Source organism: Embiotoca jacksoni, unplaced genomic scaffold (assembly GCF_022577435.1).
Source record: "Embiotoca jacksoni isolate LCO1_2020_lvr unplaced genomic scaffold, fEmbJac1.0.p SCAF_102, whole genome shotgun sequence".
In the NCBI taxonomy this organism is placed as follows: domain Eukaryota; kingdom Metazoa; phylum Chordata; class Actinopteri; family Embiotocidae; genus Embiotoca; species Embiotoca jacksoni.
In genome coordinates, this window is record NW_027185233.1 from 383968 (window position 1) to 402635 (window position 18668).

Below are 18668 nucleotides of genomic sequence, written 5' to 3' on the forward strand. Positions count from 1 at the left end.
AACATGGCTGAAAACAACCAAAACTTCCCACATTGTGAAGCTTTGCAATGAAAATACTCACATTTGGAGAAAAAAAACAAAAAAAAGGATTCAAAAAGGCTTTGAGAACTGTCAAACTAAATGTCAGAGACAGACGGAAACAAAGAGAAAAATAAAACGAGAACATCAAACTTTAAGCGAGGAGAGTTCATTGTGTTCCAGCTGCCGTCCTTACAGGTACGAACGCTTTGATCACATCAAAACAAAACATATTATAAATTCTCAAAAGCTTCATGACTCAAAAACTCAACCGCACTGCATTTGGGCAGAAAGCTGCTAATAATAACAACAACTACAAAGAAGTTAAAAAAAAAGAAGAAATAAATGGGCACCATCGGGGGAGTCTTGAATATTGAGTGGCGAGCCGACGGCTGCTGAAACGCACCAGCTGGTGGGTTTCCTGTTTGTTTCTGGAAGGTTTCGCACGGCGCTGACAGCACGACAAAACAAAACAAGAGGGAATATTAAGTCTCGTTTACACAGAGAGGATAAAACGGCTTCCAGATTTTAAGAAGTCAGTCTGTGCGCAGAATGAAGACGCAGCAGTCGAGCACCGCGTGTGAAAGAGGCTCGTTTGGGAAAGTGAGAAGAGGGGAGGAAAAAAAGAAATAAAATAAAAGGTATGAATATGAAATCCAAAAGTGAAGTACAACAATGTTTTTGCTAAATCAGTGTGTGGTGGTGCAGCTGCTGAGATGTACTTAAGCAGTTGGCTTGTTGGTGTTGCAGATTTTGTTCTTGCTGTTCTGGCAGATAAATAACCCCGAAGAGAGACGAGCTCAGAAAACAACTCCGCCCGGTTGGAAGTTATTCACAAACAAAACAGCAGCACAGGAGGAAGTCGCCACTCAAAATGTATTTTGGGCTGTGAGTTAAAAGAAATGCAGACAAGAAAACACAAATTCAAACCCAGAGATTAATGTGCTGATTGGCAGCGGACGGAAATGTGTCAATTGCGTTGAGCAATTTTAGCTTCTTTCAGCTTTTTGTTTTGGTTACAGACGGTAAAAAGCTCTTCAGCCCCGAAGTGCAACATCTGTTCAAACCAGAAAAGTTAGCAAAATTAGAGTGACGATTAAAAACACGACTTCAAATCAATATTAATGTAGCTGGACGTGCAAATAGATGGCCGGAAAAAAAAAAAGGGCATTTTTGATCACTAATTCAAAGAAATGTACGACGTGATAGTCGAGTACTCAGGACGGATACCACACGGGTGCAAATTATTTCATCAGTGAGTCACCGGTTCGATTCCCGGCCGGTTCTGTTTCCGCGCTCTCTTTTCCTACATTTCCCCTCAATCTCCACTGTTACGGTCAAATAAAATCAAAAACAATCAAATATAACCATGAAATGAAAGAAAAAAATAAATGAATCTACTATCCAATTATCAGAATAGTGTCAGCTAAATGCTTAATTGACGGATAGTCTCAGCTCTACCGGCCTCTTTGTTCTTACCTTAAAAAAACTGTTACCAAAGCAGTAAAATATCATCTTGCAATGTTGTCACACTTAAAGACTAATTATCTGCACCAGTTATTACAGTACCCAATCAGCTAACCTCTGCGAGGCAGTTCTGCCTGTTAATTGGTTTAATATTTCTCCTTTGAAAGGAAGTTTAAACCCCGAGCCGAGCCGAGGCGTTCGGAGACGGTCGGCCGCCGACGTGAATGAGTCGTTCTGGTTTCAGCAGTTTGCGTTCATTAGCTTCTTGTTGGCTCAATTGAAACAAACGAGAGAGATGAAAGTGAACAACGATATTCAAATGAAACAGCCCAGCCTGCTTCCGAGAAACCAAAAAACAGAAACAGCAGGTGAGTCTTATCTATTCTGATCATATTTGTTTCTCCGTTTGTGGTTTGCGGAGACAAACTGCTGGAAGTCGAATAAAGTTTTGTGAATCTGTGTGCGCGGGATATTTTTACTGCTTCTTCAGGGAGCAAATTTCCTCTCCACCACACCGGAGGAAGGCCGTCTGCTTCCAGTCTGTGATGAACCTTTTTAATGTTTTCTGGGATTTGATCTCCCGGGTTTTGAAGCGGTTGTGTCACACAGGTGTTCCTGCATTGCCTCGGAAACTTTGATGAGGTGTGCACGCCGAGTCGGCAGGTTTTTAGGGACGAACACATTTGACAACTTTTACAAGCTTCTTGCAAGCTGAACCAGAAAAGAAAAGCAAATTTTGGAAACAAAGCGACAGCAGTTCTGATGGAAGACGGGTAACTGAGTGTTTTCAAACCACTCTGTAAATGGGGCAGCGGCACATGTGTTTAGTAAAGTAAGGCAGTTACTTTAAATTAGACTACCGAACCTGTGCTGTATTAACGGGCGAGCTTTGGTGTTTTTACTGCCTTTGCTGCTGAGCCTGTTTACTCATGAACATCTTTAACTATCAGTGAGGGAATGAGCATGAAAACCTGCTTCAGTTGTGCCCTCGCATATGAGCACGATACGAACAAAATGAGGAACCCCTTTCGAAAAACACGACTCCATACTGCTACTGCTGACACAAAACTCCACAGGGAACCTCTGACATTGAAGTGCAATCAGCATCCAGTCAGCGCTGGTTTCCAGGTGAAGAATAAAATGCTTTTTTTCTGCTAAAGACTCTTTGTTTTAACAGCAGTTAAAAACCAGCTACAAACTTAAAATATAGTGAAGTAACTGCCGCTGAAACTACTGTTATTTGTAGGATCCAAATACGAGACTTTAAAAGACGCCCTCCAATAAAAATCTAGTTTTTAATCTTGTTTTTAAAAAGCTTACGTGGGGTTTTATTCATACGCTACAGACATATCATGAGAAAAATACTCGCAGTGACAATTTGACAGTCTCAAAAAACAGATTCAAACAGGCAGGGTTTCATACGTCACATACCGAAGGAACCAATCCTGTCAATTTGGGGGTGGGGCTTTCCATGAGGAGTGGGTGGAGACAGAGGCGGAACATTGTGGATGAAGGCAAAGGTTTTTTGATGAGTTTTTAGGGGTTTAATCAATGACGAGAGAACTACTTTAATAAAAGCTAAAGTTAAAAGCCGCAACCTCCGAAGCTTAAAAAAAAAAAAAAAAAAAAAAAAAAAAAAAAAAAAAAAAAAAAAAAAAAAAAACTGCAGTTCCTCTAATGACCACTTGAGGCTCCACAGACACGGATAACACCACCGTTTGAGTTCAGACGTACCCGATAGGTGAAGATGACCTGAGACTTCCCTGTTCTTCCTCCCTCCACTTGTATCTCCACGGCACCGCTGTTGTCCGGCTTGACCGGGAGGTCGTACGGTGGGATTTGCTTCGCCGGGCCGATCTTGCACACCACACTGTGGACAGGAAGACGGGGAGGCATTCAATAATTATATTCCACCAAAACACATTTATTGAGTTAAACTAGCCCCCTAGTGGCCGTCAGTGGTACTGCACTTGTATTAGCCTAACTTCTATGACACGTCCATTTTACTTTTTAAAATCAACATAAAACCAAGATAAGAAGCAGCCGTGTTGAAGTCTCGCTTTCTTTTTATTCAGCCGAAGAGTGAGCTTCCTTTTCTGGAGTAATTAATTCATGTCAGCGGGCTGTCGGAGGTTTCGTGTAAAGAGCTTCACCTGATCTCGTCCACGTCTCTTCGTCTGCATGTTAATGTGGCTGCCGTCACTCTGTGGGATTACCTGGTGGAGACGGAGTACCGGTCCTTCTGGTGGACGCACTCCACTCCGGCCACGGTGATCTTCTTGATGTCCTCCTTCTTTATTCCCATATTGGAGCCTTTGATGGTCACCGAGATGTTTCCGTTCAGCGGGCCGTAGCGAGGGATGATCTGCAGCGAGGGGAGAGAAGAAGGTTAATCTAATGCACGCCTGTTTTAATACAGCAGATAAGAGCTGATATAATCTAAATGGAGAGGCTGCACCTCAAGGACTGCATTATATTAGGATCTAGTATTTAAAATTCAGAAACATCCATCAGTGACACCGGCTGCAGTCGGAGCTGAAACGGGCTTTAAACCAGAGGGCAGTGAAACACTTCTTTGCGGCCGGGTGTTAAATTCCTCCTTATAACAACTGATCATGTCACAGCAGGAGGAAGCAATAAACTTTAATAAGTATTTCGTCTCTTGATCGACATCAGCACGTGAACTTTTTGTGACTTCACCATGGAACTGGAGCAGAGAAACATCAGATTTTGGGTTGAATTTTTAAAGGAACTCCAACAAGTGTTCCTGAGCCTGTGCAGTGATTTCCACTACAGAATAATTTAAAGCAGCGCTCCCTGAGGGGCACAAAGATCACAGACAAGCATCTGATTTTGGGCTCAAACTCTGGAAATCATCAACAGAGATCCTTGAAACGCTGCAGAAAGTCTACAGCGATGAAGCGACGAGCTGGGCGAGGCGTCTGAGTCACATTCAGGTTTCAAGAGGGGGCGGAGCTTCACTGTCCAAGGCCGAAGAAGCCGCGTCAGGTCAGGAGACACCAGGTGGGTTTTCTTTAACGTCGGCTTTGGTTGTGTCACCGTGAATTCGTCCCCCACAGTCAGATTGTCAACACCGAGTTCCACTGGGACCTTCTGAGGTTTTGTTCTGGTTTTGGACTTCTTTTCTACCTCGTAGTCTTCAGGTCAGTCTGGGTTTTTGTGTTTCCTGTTTGATTTTGAACCGACTCACCTCTTGTTGTCTGTATTGTTTCACTTCCTGTCCTTTTGTATGATTGTTGGCTCCACACCCTGATTAGTTTCACCTGTCTCTCGTTGTCCTTCCCTCCCTGCTGTATTTAGTCTGTGCGCTCTTCTTCTTCTCTCATTGTCAGTGTTTCAGTTACCTGATCTGTTGCTGCGTCTTACTGAAACTGAGACAACACAAACCACCTGAACTGTGGTGCCATGGCAACAGGCTTCTCCAGACATTTGACTTGAAATCTGATGTTTCTCTGCTCCAGTTTCAGGTCCACGGTGAAATCCCAAAATGTTCACGTAGCAGTGGTCACGAAAACGTGCGGAGAACTTCTTCACGAAGGTTGTCGCTTCTTTCCTCTGCAACAGGAAACGTCTGTGAACTTTTTGATCGACCCTCGTATTATTATGTGGCTGTCTGAAGTTGTTGCCGTTTTTTTTTTTTTTTTGCATCCCGTGATTTAACATAAATATGGAAATACTCACAAAGACGTTGAAGTTAAAGCCCGAGGAGGCAGATTATCTACTGAGAGCTGCAGTTTTTCAGAAAGGCTGCACACGAGCGAGACTAAATTCGTCTTCGTCTTTATATTTAATGCCTCTTATCCTCTTGCCGGTTAAAAAAGCTCGCCACAGTGGGGCTAAAATTTTGCAGCGGAAATAACTAATAACTTTTTGACCTAATCAGCTGCAGCCCGAAAGGAAATCAAGACACGGCCTGAAACAAATGAGTGATACTGCGGAGGAAATAGGAAACATATTGAAGTCGTACAGCCGCAGGAGACGAACAGTGAATACAGTATAGAGAGACGAGAAACTGAAGCACGTCGGTCTGTTTGAAAATGTCGAATTTGATCTGAGGAAGATCTGATCTGTGAGAGAAGTAATTAATCTGATTTCACTTTTATCCAAAAATCCCTCATTTATCTACGATGTGCGACCAAATGTGAGTCCCTGAGTGTCTTTACATGTAGTTAATGCGTTCACAGAGATGTTTGAAGCAATTTCCTATCATATCAGAAAACAGAAGGAATAAACCACTTAATCGGTCTATTTCTGTAAAAATATAAAACATCAAACACTACATTCTATAAAATATTCAGCACGAAACCCGCTTTTTTTTTTTTTCTTTCTGTGATCTTAAAAGATGGTTTGGTGGTGAAAAAGAAAAATGTTGAAAGGGTTTTTTATTCTTGAATTTCAGACCTAAATGTGACTTAAACATTTGGGCTCATGTAATTGAACTGCACTCGCCGGCCTCCACACACCAGGGGGCGCTGCAGGAAAGGGTTCATTTTCAACAAATAGCTGCAGTCAAGTTGGACAGTTTTTTATAGAATGTCATTAAAACATCTGAACCAATCAGGCGTTAGATTAACAGTAATCGACCATGACATCACTTATTGGTCAATCAAACAGGCTCGCTCCCAAACAAACCTCTGTTTGAGGCCAAATATCTAATTAATGATGGAACTATTTCCAGACGTACCTCCAGAAAACAAATAAGAAGGAGCGACTTCAGTGAATAACATCACAATGACTTCTGGAAAACATTTATTGACTTTGTATTTGATGAGAGAAGTTGAATGGGAGTCTATGGAGTCGGAGGCTTTTTGGAGCCGACCTCTAGTGGCACTCGGTGGTATTGCAGATTAAGACACTTCCACGCTGGCCTCACTTTTCAGACCCAAAAAGCTACATCCACTTTTAATGTAAAGACTACGGGCGTTTCCCATCATGCCCCGAGACCGTGCAGCTTTTATATCACAATCCATTTGTAAATAGAAGTCTTTGTCTTTTCACCTGAAACCTGCGACCAGCTTTTGTTTTCGTTTACTGTCGATTTTAAAGGAAAGTTTCTACCGAACACTCGACAAAAAGATCCTCCTCCCACGCTCGGTTTGATACGTTTGAGGAAGCTGTGTTGTTTGATGTTTTTATGTGTGACTCACGTCGGAGATCTCCGGGTCGGGGCACTGAGCCGGCTGCGGTGACGGGCAGAGCTCCCGGTAAACGCAAGCCTGCGACACCGTGCACCACACGCACTGGTACTTGGCGTCGGCGTGTTTACACAGACTGCAGTCCTCTCTTCCCACCGAGCAGTTATACAGCACGACTGTTGGGGGGAGGAGGAGGAAAAGGAGGAGGTGGAAGAGGAGGAGGTGGTTAGAGCGAATTATCATAATGCAGCTGGAACTGAATTGGAAATGAGAGAGAAACTGAAACAGCGTGAAAACTGCACTTTCACACTTTATTCTGAGCTCTGTGTGACAGTGTGTAGAAGTGTGTGTGTAGTGTGTGTGTAGTGTGTGTGTGTAGTGTGTGTAGTGTGTAACTGAGACACACCAACCTGTCAGGGTGCTGTCAATCTTCCTCTCAGTGTCTCGGTCTTTGATGTGGAAGGATACGTTCACCTCCTGCTGCTTGTCGTAGGAAAACTGCACACACACACACATTCACGTTTCCGTCACTTCAGGGGACATTATGTTGACTTTTTGCATTTCTTTCCTGGAGACCAAAACAACAACTGGAACTTCTGTCTTTTGTCAGGCTTCTTTTTTTATTTTTTATTGCAGATGTAATGTGGTTATCTAATTACATCCTCCCTCTAACTTTAGTTCTTGTGGTACCAAGGTTTTCAGGGACAGCGTGATGTAAAGTTAACTTCCACTTTAATAAGATTGTTATATTTTCATTATGGTAAATAAATGATATAATCTGGTGAATAAATCTGCACCCAAAGCTGTTAGCTTGCAGGTTTTTAGACAACTGTTGCTGGGTTTTTATGCCCTGAGTTGGTCCTGAAGGAAGCGCTTCTACCAGGTTACTAATAATGAGAATCTTAACAAAAATGAACGGATCGGGAGTCAAACATGTTTCTGGTGATTGTTGCCTCTTGTCACCAAAAATGTTTGTGATTTTCACAGACAGGATTTCAGGTGGGAGGAGAATCTCCGGGTTTACTTCTCTGTTATTTTGCAAATAATGAAAGGAGGGATTTAATATATCATGTGGTCTGAAAACAGCTCAGGATCATCCAGGAGAAGCTGGAAAACGATGCGGAAGGAGACTAACCGACTTGCCACCACGATATAAAATGCATGGATGGAACAAAATAAATAATGTTGCCTTAAAGGCATCACTCAGGGGACAAAACACTTCCCAACGCTGCAACCTCATTGGTTGCAGCTCTACTCTGCTTGACATGCTGTGATATGTATGTATCACCCAGTGTGACGCTGTTTTTAGGTAAGTGAGCAGTAAATCCAGCCCACAGGTGGCTGTATGCACTAAACCTCCATCAAGTCCCCACAAAGCGGGTGAACAAACAGACATACGTCCCCGCAATGTGACTAAAACAAGCGCGCACACACACGCATATACTTCCCATGAGCTTTGCATTAACGCAGAGAAACAAAACATCCCTCCCTGTTTGGAGCTCAACGCTAAATTACCTCGCCTCTGTCTAAACTGTGAAGGTCAGCACACACACAGCACACGCGCACACACACACACACACACACACACACACACACACGCGCACACACACACACACACAACACACACAATACTATACATACACTTTTGTTAGCCATAAATCAGGGGATGTTTTCTTCAGGATGTGAGAGGATAAAAGGAGTGAAGAGAAAAGCTAAAAAAGAATCATGTAGAGACAAATCCCCGAGATAATGAGAGGATACACACACACACACACACACACACACACACACACACACACACACACACACACACACACACACACACACTGTTTAACTGCATATTGGCACTGCTAGACTCAGCATGAGGTGAGGATCAATGGACGCAGAAAAGAGTGACAACACACACACACACACACACACACACACACACACACACACACACACACACACACACACGTCTGTTAAAACACCGAAAAAAAACACCCGCCAAAATGAAATATAAATTCATGAGTTCGTAATCAGCTCCACAAAAACAAAACAAAACCAGAGCTGAACTTTAAACCTTCTCCGACTCACGACGATTTCAATTTACTCACAAATTAGCCGCTAATGACGCCGTAATTGTGTAATTATCATTAATGACACGCTCCCTGATTCGTCTGGTGGCGCTCGGCGTCGAGCTTCAAAACCACGACGGGGAGTAAACTCATGGACGCAGACGGTTTCTCTTTTCATCTCTGACGCTTTTATTGTCTTATCGACTTCCTGTTTAATTCTCTTATTGATGATTTTACATTACAGTTATTAAAATCCTCACATAACCTTTTTAACGGCTCTTTAATACCTGCAGAGAGGTTTCATGCGCTGATTTCTGCTCTTTTTTTTTTTTTTTTTTTAACATCATGCTAGTTTCACGTGACGTTGCTATAGTAACACCATCAAAAATCCAGAAAAGTAAGTAAAGTAATATGAAGAAAAAATTAATCTGGAATAAAAACAGAATATTTGTCATGTTTTGAGTCAAAATACTGCAATAATCCTGATCACCTACCAAAATAAAACAATTACCTGTTAAAATAAAACCATTATTTAACAAAATAAAACAGTTCCCTACCAAAATAAAACAGAAACCTTCCAAAATAAAACAGTTATCTACCAAAGAAATTACTTTTATCTACCAAAATAACTTTTCTATTCAAATAAAAACATATTCTGACAAAATAAAACAGTTATCTACCAAAATAAAAGTTACCTACCACAATAAAACCCTAAAAAGTACCCGGTGCAGTTCAGAAGAGTAAAGTCGGTACCGAAGGTGAAAAAGGGGCTTTTTATTGAGTAAGTAAATAAATAATAAGTAAACAGCATTTTCTACTGACCTCATAACCTTTGAATCTGAACTTTGAGCTCGGGTACTGAGACGCCTCCTCCTCCTTGTGCTTCATCAGCTCCGTCCCGATGGAAAACGTCCGACCCTGGAGACGCAGAGGGGGACGTTACTGACGGAGCAGAAATATGATGATGATGACGATGGTGGTGAGGATGAATGTCTGACTGATCTCACCGTGTAGATCTTCAGGTTTCTTCCCTGGAAGGTGATCGGGATCTCGAAGCCCACGGGGATCATCAGCGGCTCCGGAGACTCGAACTGAGGACAACGGTCGGGCTTCATCACAGAGAGAGGAAGACGTAATGAGTTCAGACCTTCGATTCATCACGACAGGAAATAATACAAATACTGCAGGTGATATAAATCAGCTGTTAGAGAACTAACGAATTAAACAATAAAATGTGTTCAGCTTTTAATCCAAATTTCAGCAGAAACATTTAATTTAACATTTTAAATTTAAAAACATTTATTTATGAAGTTCACTAATACAAACTAAAAACAGTTTTCCTACCAAAATAAAACAGTTTCCTGCCAAAATACAAGTTATCTACAAAATAAAAGAGTTACCTACCAAAATAAAAGTGACCTACATAAATCAAACAGTTACCTACCAAAATAAAACCGTTAAATACCCAACATAAACCAGATACTTACCAACATAAAAGTGACCTACGTAAATCAAACAGTTACCTACCAAAATAAAAGTTACCCACCAAAATAAAAGAGCTGCGAATGATTTAAAAGCACACCGACCTTCTGAGGTTTGACGATGTGTTCTCCGTCCACGGCCTCGTCGCTGTCGCTGCAGCTGTGATCCTGAGCGTTCCACTGACATCCCCACTGACTGGTCACACACGCTATGCACCTGAAAACACAACACGCGTGTGTGTACCGTACACGTGTGCGTACATCTATTTACTTTTTATAAATGTGTGTGTGTGTGTGTGAGATCTGTCTTACGGTGTGTTCTGGTTCTTCCTGACTGTCGCCGCACAGTTGTAGAATTGATATTCTCCCGACGTCACCTTGATCCTGCTGTTGACCAGAATTCTGACAGGAACCGACACGTAGTCTGAACACACACACACACACACACACACACACACACACACACACAGTTTGTTTCTGGTTTAAAGCAGACTTTATGAACCAATCAGAACTCAAGACTTTCTGACCCGAGTCGAACAGAAATGATCAAAATGCTGATGTTACCCTGCTGCTCCGGAGTGGGCGGGATCTCCACGGGGTCCGGCAGCGAGCAGGTGACCTGCACCTGGCTGTCGAACACCATCACCGCTGCGGTGACGAAGGTGCCGAAGACGCACTGCAGGCTGTCGGACGGCCGCAGTCGGGGCAGCCTGGGGATGCTGATGTCCACCTAGAGGGAAGGGGGGAGGGGAGAGGGAAAGAGAGAGATGTGTGATATTTTTGCTCGTAAGAAACAAAAATGAAGTAAAGAAAGTACTTAATGGGACTTTTGATGTGTGTGTGTGTGTGTGTGTGTGTGTGTGTGTGTGTGTGTGTGTGTGTGTGTGTTAATAATTACTATTCGCCCGTGCTGCTCAAACAGCAGCTCCTCATTACTCCTCGCTGACCTCCACCGTTTTAATTCGGCTGCTTGAGTTTTAATTTCGAACTCTCTGATGTCGGACTAGAAGATCCTCCGACTCACCCGACGCTCGCTTCTCTTTCCTTTTTTTTTTTTAACTGTGTCGTGTAACGCTGCACGAGGAAAACTTTTCCTTTCTTCTTTCTCTTTTCAAAAGGCTGAATCCATTTGTCTCCTCACCAGAATCGGGAGGCGGTCTAATTAAGACGCAGCAGATTAGTAAAAAAAAAAAAAAAAAAAAAAAGATTCTGTTTCTACCGTCACAGGTGACGACGCACACCTGATTAGGACATTTCAAGATAAGAGCGTCGCTATCTGAAGAATTAAAATTCAGGAATGTACGCCGAACGTACACAACAGACTTGTTTGCGGTATTCGAATGTCACGCTCGCTTGATTGGAACCAACATCGCCAATCAGTGGGCGGCAATTACCTTCCCTCTAAAAACACATTCAACAAAGCAAATCAAGAGGAATAGAAAGATATTTTTGTGAGCCGCTGAGCCTCTCGTAATTTAATCATGACGCACCGACAGGACTTTGGCTGCAGTTCTGCAACGAGAAAAAAAAAGCTGAGCTCCAAGACTCTTTTACAAGGTCATGTGACTTGTTATAACTGTAATCACGTCGTTATCACGCATCCAACAGCATCATTCGTTTTGGAGTCGTGTCGAAGTAACGTCTCTCTTTTTTTGCTCTGTTTTTGGTCTCCACCACCTCCAAAGTGGAACATCTGTTTCCTTTAGCCGCCAAATATTCCACTTTTTTCCAACAATCAGCTGAGAAAATGAACAAAACCTGTCCAGTAGTGGTCTGTAAAACCAAAACAACGAGCTGAAAGACACACTAAAGGGTTTTCCAGTAAGTGTGACTAAATATTCTTTTATATTTGTAAATCAGACATCCTGAATTATAAATAATTATTTTCTTACGGATGTAAACAAGACATTAAGTGTTGAATGATATTATTTTTCATGCACGTAAACTACGAGATGTTTTCTTGTGAAACAGAATAAAATAAATGACAAAATGTCTTTTTTAAATGACGTGTAGATTTTAATTTTCCCTCAAAAGACGAAGTTTGACTTCTATATTTGGCTTTAGACTTGAAACTCTTCAGTTAACAAACAAAACATCAAACTGCACACAAACTTCTCGTCGGCACAGTTGCACTATAAGAAAAAAAGAAAAAAAAAGAAAATGTTTCCAGCACCTTCTATTTGCATAGTGTTTATTAGACTCTGACCTGATTGCATTTATCAACGCAGCCGTGATGTTTGTTGTTGTTTCATCACGTCTGATGAGGACGACGGTGGGAAAGAAGCGTGCGACGAAAATCAACAATCACCGAAGTTACAATCTACATATGCGACGACGTGTCGACGTCCTCACATCGACCCCGAGACGCTTTAAAAGGTTTTTCTGACTCGTGAAACTCTTCTTGAGCCCCCAAAAAAGAAAAATTATCGAAATGAAAAATAAAACGCGTTTTATTTTGTCGGATGAAATCTGAGTCGAGACTTTTTGTTCATACTGTAAACCAGCGATGTTAAAAAAAAACAACAATAAAATGACTTTCAATCCAAACGGTGCTCTGATGCCGAATCAATCTGCTGCTGCTTGTTTCGTTGGTGATTCACCGACTCGACGCCTCGTCAGCAGTTTCTGTGCGCGTGATGCAACGTTTTCTGTCTACTGAGCTGAATCAGCCAATAAAAACTACTTTTGTTTTTTTGATTGTTTAAGCAGCTGTCAGCACAAACACAGACGCAACACACACATCTGGCTCACATCCCGAGACTGTAAATTATAACGCATCAGATACGTCTTCATTTCTGAAGACCCCCCCCCCCACCACTACCACCACCACCACCACTGCCGAGGGTCCCCCCGGAGGTCCACACATCAGAGGTTGAGAACCTTCTTTGAAATGCTGCTGACAACACAGACAGACGTTCCTCCGACTGTCAGCTTCAGGTCGGACCGGTTTGAATTCTGCCGAACTCGGCAAAAAAAAAAAAAAAACGACTTTGCTCGGGGGGGATCCAACCGAGCGGAGAGTTTGCTCACATCCTCCGAGTCACGCTCTCACAGAGGAGTCACGTAACTACGTAATTTTACTCACGTACTGTACTTAAGTACAGATCTGAGGTATTTGCACTTTACTGGAGTATTTTCCATTTTATTCTAAATCTCAGAGGCAAAAAGTTTCGGCTTTTTGGACCCTTTCTGTCCAATAAGAAAACACATAACTCCAAACTTTAAATTAGAATTTTTCTAATAAACTGTGCTATAAAAATGCTCCTTTAAGTGCAGAGAAAATTCTCCTACTTTTTAGGCTAAATAAACTGATAATAAGTTGAATTTCCAATATGTATTATATTAGTTTTCTTCACATAGACACAACAAAAACAAAAATCTATGATGAAGATCTCTTAAATTTACCATTTTTCAGGGTCAAACGTCAACATTTTCTGACTTCCTCTGACTAAAAAGTTACATTTTCACGAACCATAATAAAGAAAAACAGTTCACCTTTGTGCTGATGCTGATTCACTAGTTCAAATCCGCCGACTTTGCATGTCTGAAAGAGACTTTTTATAACTCCATGAAATTCAGGAAATTCCCAGGATTCGTGGGTATTCTGTTAAAATTTGCTTTTATTTGCTGTAAAATTCATAATTTTTCTGGGTTTATGGACTTTTTAGAGATACGAGGTTCTTACAAGGCAGAAAGGATAAAAAAAACAACAACATACCTGCCGCGTCTTCTTGCAGCTGAGGTTGGGCGGGTTGAAGCCCTCGATCTGAACGCACTGCTGATTGGGCGACCACAGCCAGGTGTTCTTCTCCGTCGACCCGCTGCACTCCTGCTTCCTGGTGCACCTGGAAGTCGAGCAAAAAAAAAAAAATCTGGATTCAACCTCAGATTAAATATTTCAGGGAACTTTTACCAAATGAAAAATGAATTTGGTTAAATAACGGTAAAAGTAACAGTGTTAGGGTTGGATTTTGTATCATAAAATGTACATAAACTTGTGGATTTGTGGACTGGCCTTGTTATAAACATAACAAACGGCGCATTTCCCATCAACCTTTTAGCTCTTTGTTTGTGCTAACTGCTTTGTGCTCGTTGGTGTTGCTGCCAAGCCGACTGCTGACGCCGTTAAAAAGACACCAACAGCTCTCTGGACTCCTTTTTTATTCACTCCAGGCTTTGGTTCAACGCTGCGCATCATTAAATTAAAGACAGAGATGTGTGTGTGTGTGTGTGTGTGTGTGTGTGTGGCTCACCTCCCCTCCAGGACACACCAGCCACAGTACGGATCCTTCATGCCGATGCAGGAGTGGCAGTCGGTCTTCAGGTGGCAGGCCTCCACGGGAACCTTGGTGATCTGCACACAACACGACACCGCAGGCTTTTATTGTGAAGGAGTCGCTATTGTGAGCAACACGCGGGAGTTTGAGGACAAATAAAAACAATAAAACGACAAACAACCAAACAGAATTTTACCTTTACGATTACCTGCAGGTAAAAGCAAAGCTAAAAAAAAAACGCGATTAGCTTCTGTTTGTGTGAACTGGCTCGTTAATTTAAATCCTGCCTGAAAGAGCACATTTGATCTAAAGTGACTGGTTGTCGAGCAGGAAGGAGATAAAAGACACTATATAGGAAAATACTGCATTTTACAGTTCGACTGACATTTAAACATGCTAGAAACAAATCCATTAATATTCCAGGACAAAATGATCCAATCCTCTGATTTTACATATCTGGTAAAAAAAAGTTTTATAAACTTTCAGGATATTCCACGAACAGTAGGAACTCTTTACAGACAATCTTTGAAATGTTTGCCTTCGATCAGCAGCCAAAAGAAAAAGCATCTATACTGAAGCAGTTTCCAGATGTTGATAAGCAGCGAGGAAAATAAAACTACAGACAAAATAATGTAATAAAAATATTACATTTTGACAAATGCGAACCAAAATTAACCAAAAAAATTTGGTCAAAAGTTGTTTTGTCGCCTAAGCATGTGGAATTAATACTTTTCTGGGATGTTTGCCTTCGTTTGCTGCTTCAAGCATCTTTTGTGAAGCGGTTGCCAGATGTTGATGAGCAGCGAAGCAAATAAATGCACCCATAAACAAATGTGATGGAAAAAGTTACATTTTGATCAAAAGGAAACTAAATTTTAAACATGCAACAACAACAAAAACATCTGGAGTAGATTCATTATAATTTCAAGGTATTCCAGAAAATTCCAGCGCCGTTAGGAAACCTCGTGTGGCGTTAAATTCTTGTATCGACAGCGTTTTAGTCGAGAACTTCTTCCGTCCAGCTGCGCGATATAATTTTCGTCTCCGACAAGAAGAGGCCGGTCCAATAAATTCAAATGAGCAGACGGAAAACAAGCTAGAGTGTCGTCACTTGACTCGATCAAAGTAAATTGCACTCTTGAAGTGCTTTCTGATTAATTCGTTTCTGAATCAATAGCATCTATTTCACCTCGGTGGCGACGGCGGGAGAGTGATGGAGGCCGAAAGATGAAAGGACAAAGGAAAGAAAAAAAAGAAAGAGAGACGGATGAAGAGCGGGTAAACAAAGAGAGGGAGTGAATAAATCAATGAGTGACTTGTGCGGTAATGTAGACGGATGAGTCGGTGCGAATGGAAAAAAAAAAGATCAAACGGCACAGACTGAATCAACGAAAAGCCTCATTAAGTCTCCGACCTGACGGATGACATGGAAAAAAAAAGTGAGGACACGACGGAGTCCCTGACCTTCTGGGTGAGGTGTAAGATGGAAAAAAAGAAAAGAAAAGAAGAATCAATCGTCTGACCTTTTTCTCCGTGGTGATGTACAGGTGTTGGCGGCTGGAATCGAACAGCAGGTTCTTGTTGACCTTGTCTCCCGTGACTTCGCCCGGCGCCCGCCCAAACACCTCGGGGTGCGCCGATAAGTGCACCTTCAGCACCTGGCGGGAAACACGGAAACTGCATTAGCACGTGATTAAATCGGGAACGCTGGCGGGCTGTCGTCTAAATGCTGCTTTCACGGGACGGAAATTAGCATCCGGTGCTAAACGTTGTTTTTGAAAAAAGTCTGAAAAAAATTCTGAAGGTCGTTTAGAAATGCAGACTCCTGTCCTGGTACCGCGGACGTTAAAATAAATATGTAAAAAAACTAGCACTTTTAAATCTCAAAAGACCTTCGTTTCGCTCTCTTTGGCGACACCTGTGGCGATTAGCGGTAACTGCGGCCGTCGTTTCTCAGATCCAAAACGTCAAGTCAGTTGGGAAGTTTCACGCTGCCTTAAAATGCGATCGTATTTACCGTGTTCACGCACGTATGAGAACGCCGAATTTGTACGTTTTTAGAAGCTGTACGTTTTCTGCTGTCGAGGACTAAAAGTAGAAAAAGTGATGTAAAAAAAAAAAAAAGGCGTCATCAAAAGGTATAAATTAAAGTCTTTAAAACCTTTAACACCGGATCTGTTTTAAGCGCGAAGGTAAAAAACGAAGGACAGACGGATGTTGACGTACCTCTCCGGCGGCGGTTCCCAGGAACGCCACGGCGTGCCCCATTTCCACCGCCACCGCCACCGCCGTCATGTGACCCTTACGGACCAACGGGGGCTCGGCCGTCAGGGCGAACTCGGCCTTGCTGGCCAGCGGGGACGGCAGGAACTCGGCTCCGCACTTATAAATGTGGGCCATGTTGTTCTAATGGAGCAGAGAAAAAAGTGAAAACGTCACGCATTCGTATTAATAAAAGGATCATGGACCCGTTGGATCAGCGTTTCTCTCACCTGGTTGTTGCTGCTGCAGAGCTCCTCAGACTTGGAGGAGTACGGCGAGTAGACGGCGGCCTTCTCCTTGATGATGCCGTTGTGGCTGTAACAGGCTCCGATGATCTCCACCAGCCGGTTGTTAATAGACTGCAGAGGGTACATGCCTGCAAACAACAACAAAAAACATGATCCTCTGATCTGTTCAACACTCAGGTGACAGATCACACGGGTCTGATGAGGAAAAGCAGGAACATGTCAAAAAACAAATAACTCTTTTATTTGAATTATGAATGTCGAGGTCAGGGACTGATGAAGTCATTTTACACTTTTTAAACCAGTAATAGTTGAAAAAAAACTGAACACGGCTCCAATATTTGGATAAAATCAGTGAAAGGAGTCCTGAAAATACAGATTTTTCGACACATTTGTCAAAAAGGTGTAGAGGAATTTCTGCACAGCTGAGAAAACCCGTCTCACCACAAGCTTTTCATTAAGCAGCTCATCCAGAAGCTTTGCGGTCGTGTTACACGATCAAGTTTTTGTGGGAATGTTTACATTTTCCAATATTTTCAGAGCAGCAAAGCCGAAGCGCTCCCGATCCTGAGCTCCTTCTGCCGATAAAGATCGAGTGATATGATTAAAATAATAAATTAAAAAAAAGCTCCAGAACAAGCTGCTAAACGATCTACGTGGAGGACATTTGTTTTCAGATAAAAAAAATAAAAATAAAAAACTCTCCGCCAGATTTCACTGAAGCGGTTTCGACAAGTTTTGACGTCCTGCCGACAAACTGATAAAAACATCCAATCGGCACGGAGGCGACACCCACACATGGCCGACATCGAGGGTTCCTCGTCGGAGGTGAAGGTGACGAACAGCACCTCGTCGGAGGCCGAGACTCGTCCGTACCGGCCCGAGCCGGTCATGCTCTGAGCCAGGACTTCACCCGGTGCTGCTACGTAGGCGGCCTGGGAGAGGAAAAAAAAAAACAGCTCTGAGTGTTACAAGGTTCCTGCTGACAATATGTTTGTAACCGAGGCAGAGCGAAAGAGAGAGGAGACCCCGTAAATTGAAGCTATTCCAAGTTCAAGAGCACGTTAAATCCAATTTCCTCAGCTGTTTGGGGGAGTCAGGACCGAGACTAACTCATCCAAAACGTAAATTATTATTTTTTCCCCCCGAGTCACTGCTGACTCAGCCGAAAAGAAAAAAAAAAAAAGCCCCCCGTTGTCGTGGTTACCTGAGCCTTGTTGTACTTGTTGCCGGCGCTGCAGTTGAGCTGCAGCTCCGTGTACGAGTAGTAGCCCTGGTCGTCCTCGCACATGCGGGACACGAAGGTGAAATTCTTGGTGTCCTGCACGCCCAGCGTCCGGGAGAACAGGAAGTAGACGAAGCCGCCGTCCTTGAAGGCGAAGCGGAAGTCGTGGAGGTAGCGCAGGACGAAGGGGTTGGCCTGCACCGCCGACGCCTCGATGATGCTGTCGAACATCACCCAGTCGCCGTAGTCGCTCAGGATGCGGGTGGAGATGAGCTTGGTGCTGTCGTGGCTGCCGTAGCCTTTCCCCACCTGAGACGGAGGAGACGGTTCCGTTGACGAAGGGGACAACACATCTCAAAATACAAAACACCTCCAACCAATAAAACCGTTCTGTAACCGTCCGTCTGTCCCGTCCTTGTGAACGCGATATCTCCAGAACGCCCCAAGTTAATTTCTTCAAATTTGGCAAAACCATTCACT

The 18668-nt window shown here is 42.8% G+C and overlaps 1 protein-coding gene across 1 annotated transcript in view; it reads right to left on the reverse strand.

Moving 5' to 3' along the window:
* Positions 1–18668, reverse strand: part of LOC138213526 (plexin-B2-like) — a 128770-nt gene that overhangs the window by 16947 nt on the left and 93155 nt on the right. The window contains exons 5-20 of the mRNA XM_069174692.1: positions 18171–18497; positions 17760–17898; positions 16949–17094; positions 16683–16862; positions 15980–16114; positions 14433–14533; positions 13898–14024; positions 10744–10909; positions 10492–10603; positions 10285–10396; positions 9706–9807; positions 9521–9616; positions 7052–7139; positions 6654–6817; positions 3702–3850; positions 3220–3355 (exon numbers count right to left, since the gene is read on the reverse strand). Of these exons, the coding sequence (XP_069030793.1) occupies positions 3220–3355; positions 3702–3850; positions 6654–6817; positions 7052–7139; positions 9521–9616; positions 9706–9807; positions 10285–10396; positions 10492–10603; positions 10744–10909; positions 13898–14024; positions 14433–14533; positions 15980–16114; positions 16683–16862; positions 16949–17094; positions 17760–17898; positions 18171–18497 (2280 nt within the window). The remainder of the gene's footprint in view (positions 1–3219; positions 3356–3701; positions 3851–6653; positions 6818–7051; positions 7140–9520; positions 9617–9705; positions 9808–10284; positions 10397–10491; positions 10604–10743; positions 10910–13897; positions 14025–14432; positions 14534–15979; positions 16115–16682; positions 16863–16948; positions 17095–17759; positions 17899–18170; positions 18498–18668) is intronic.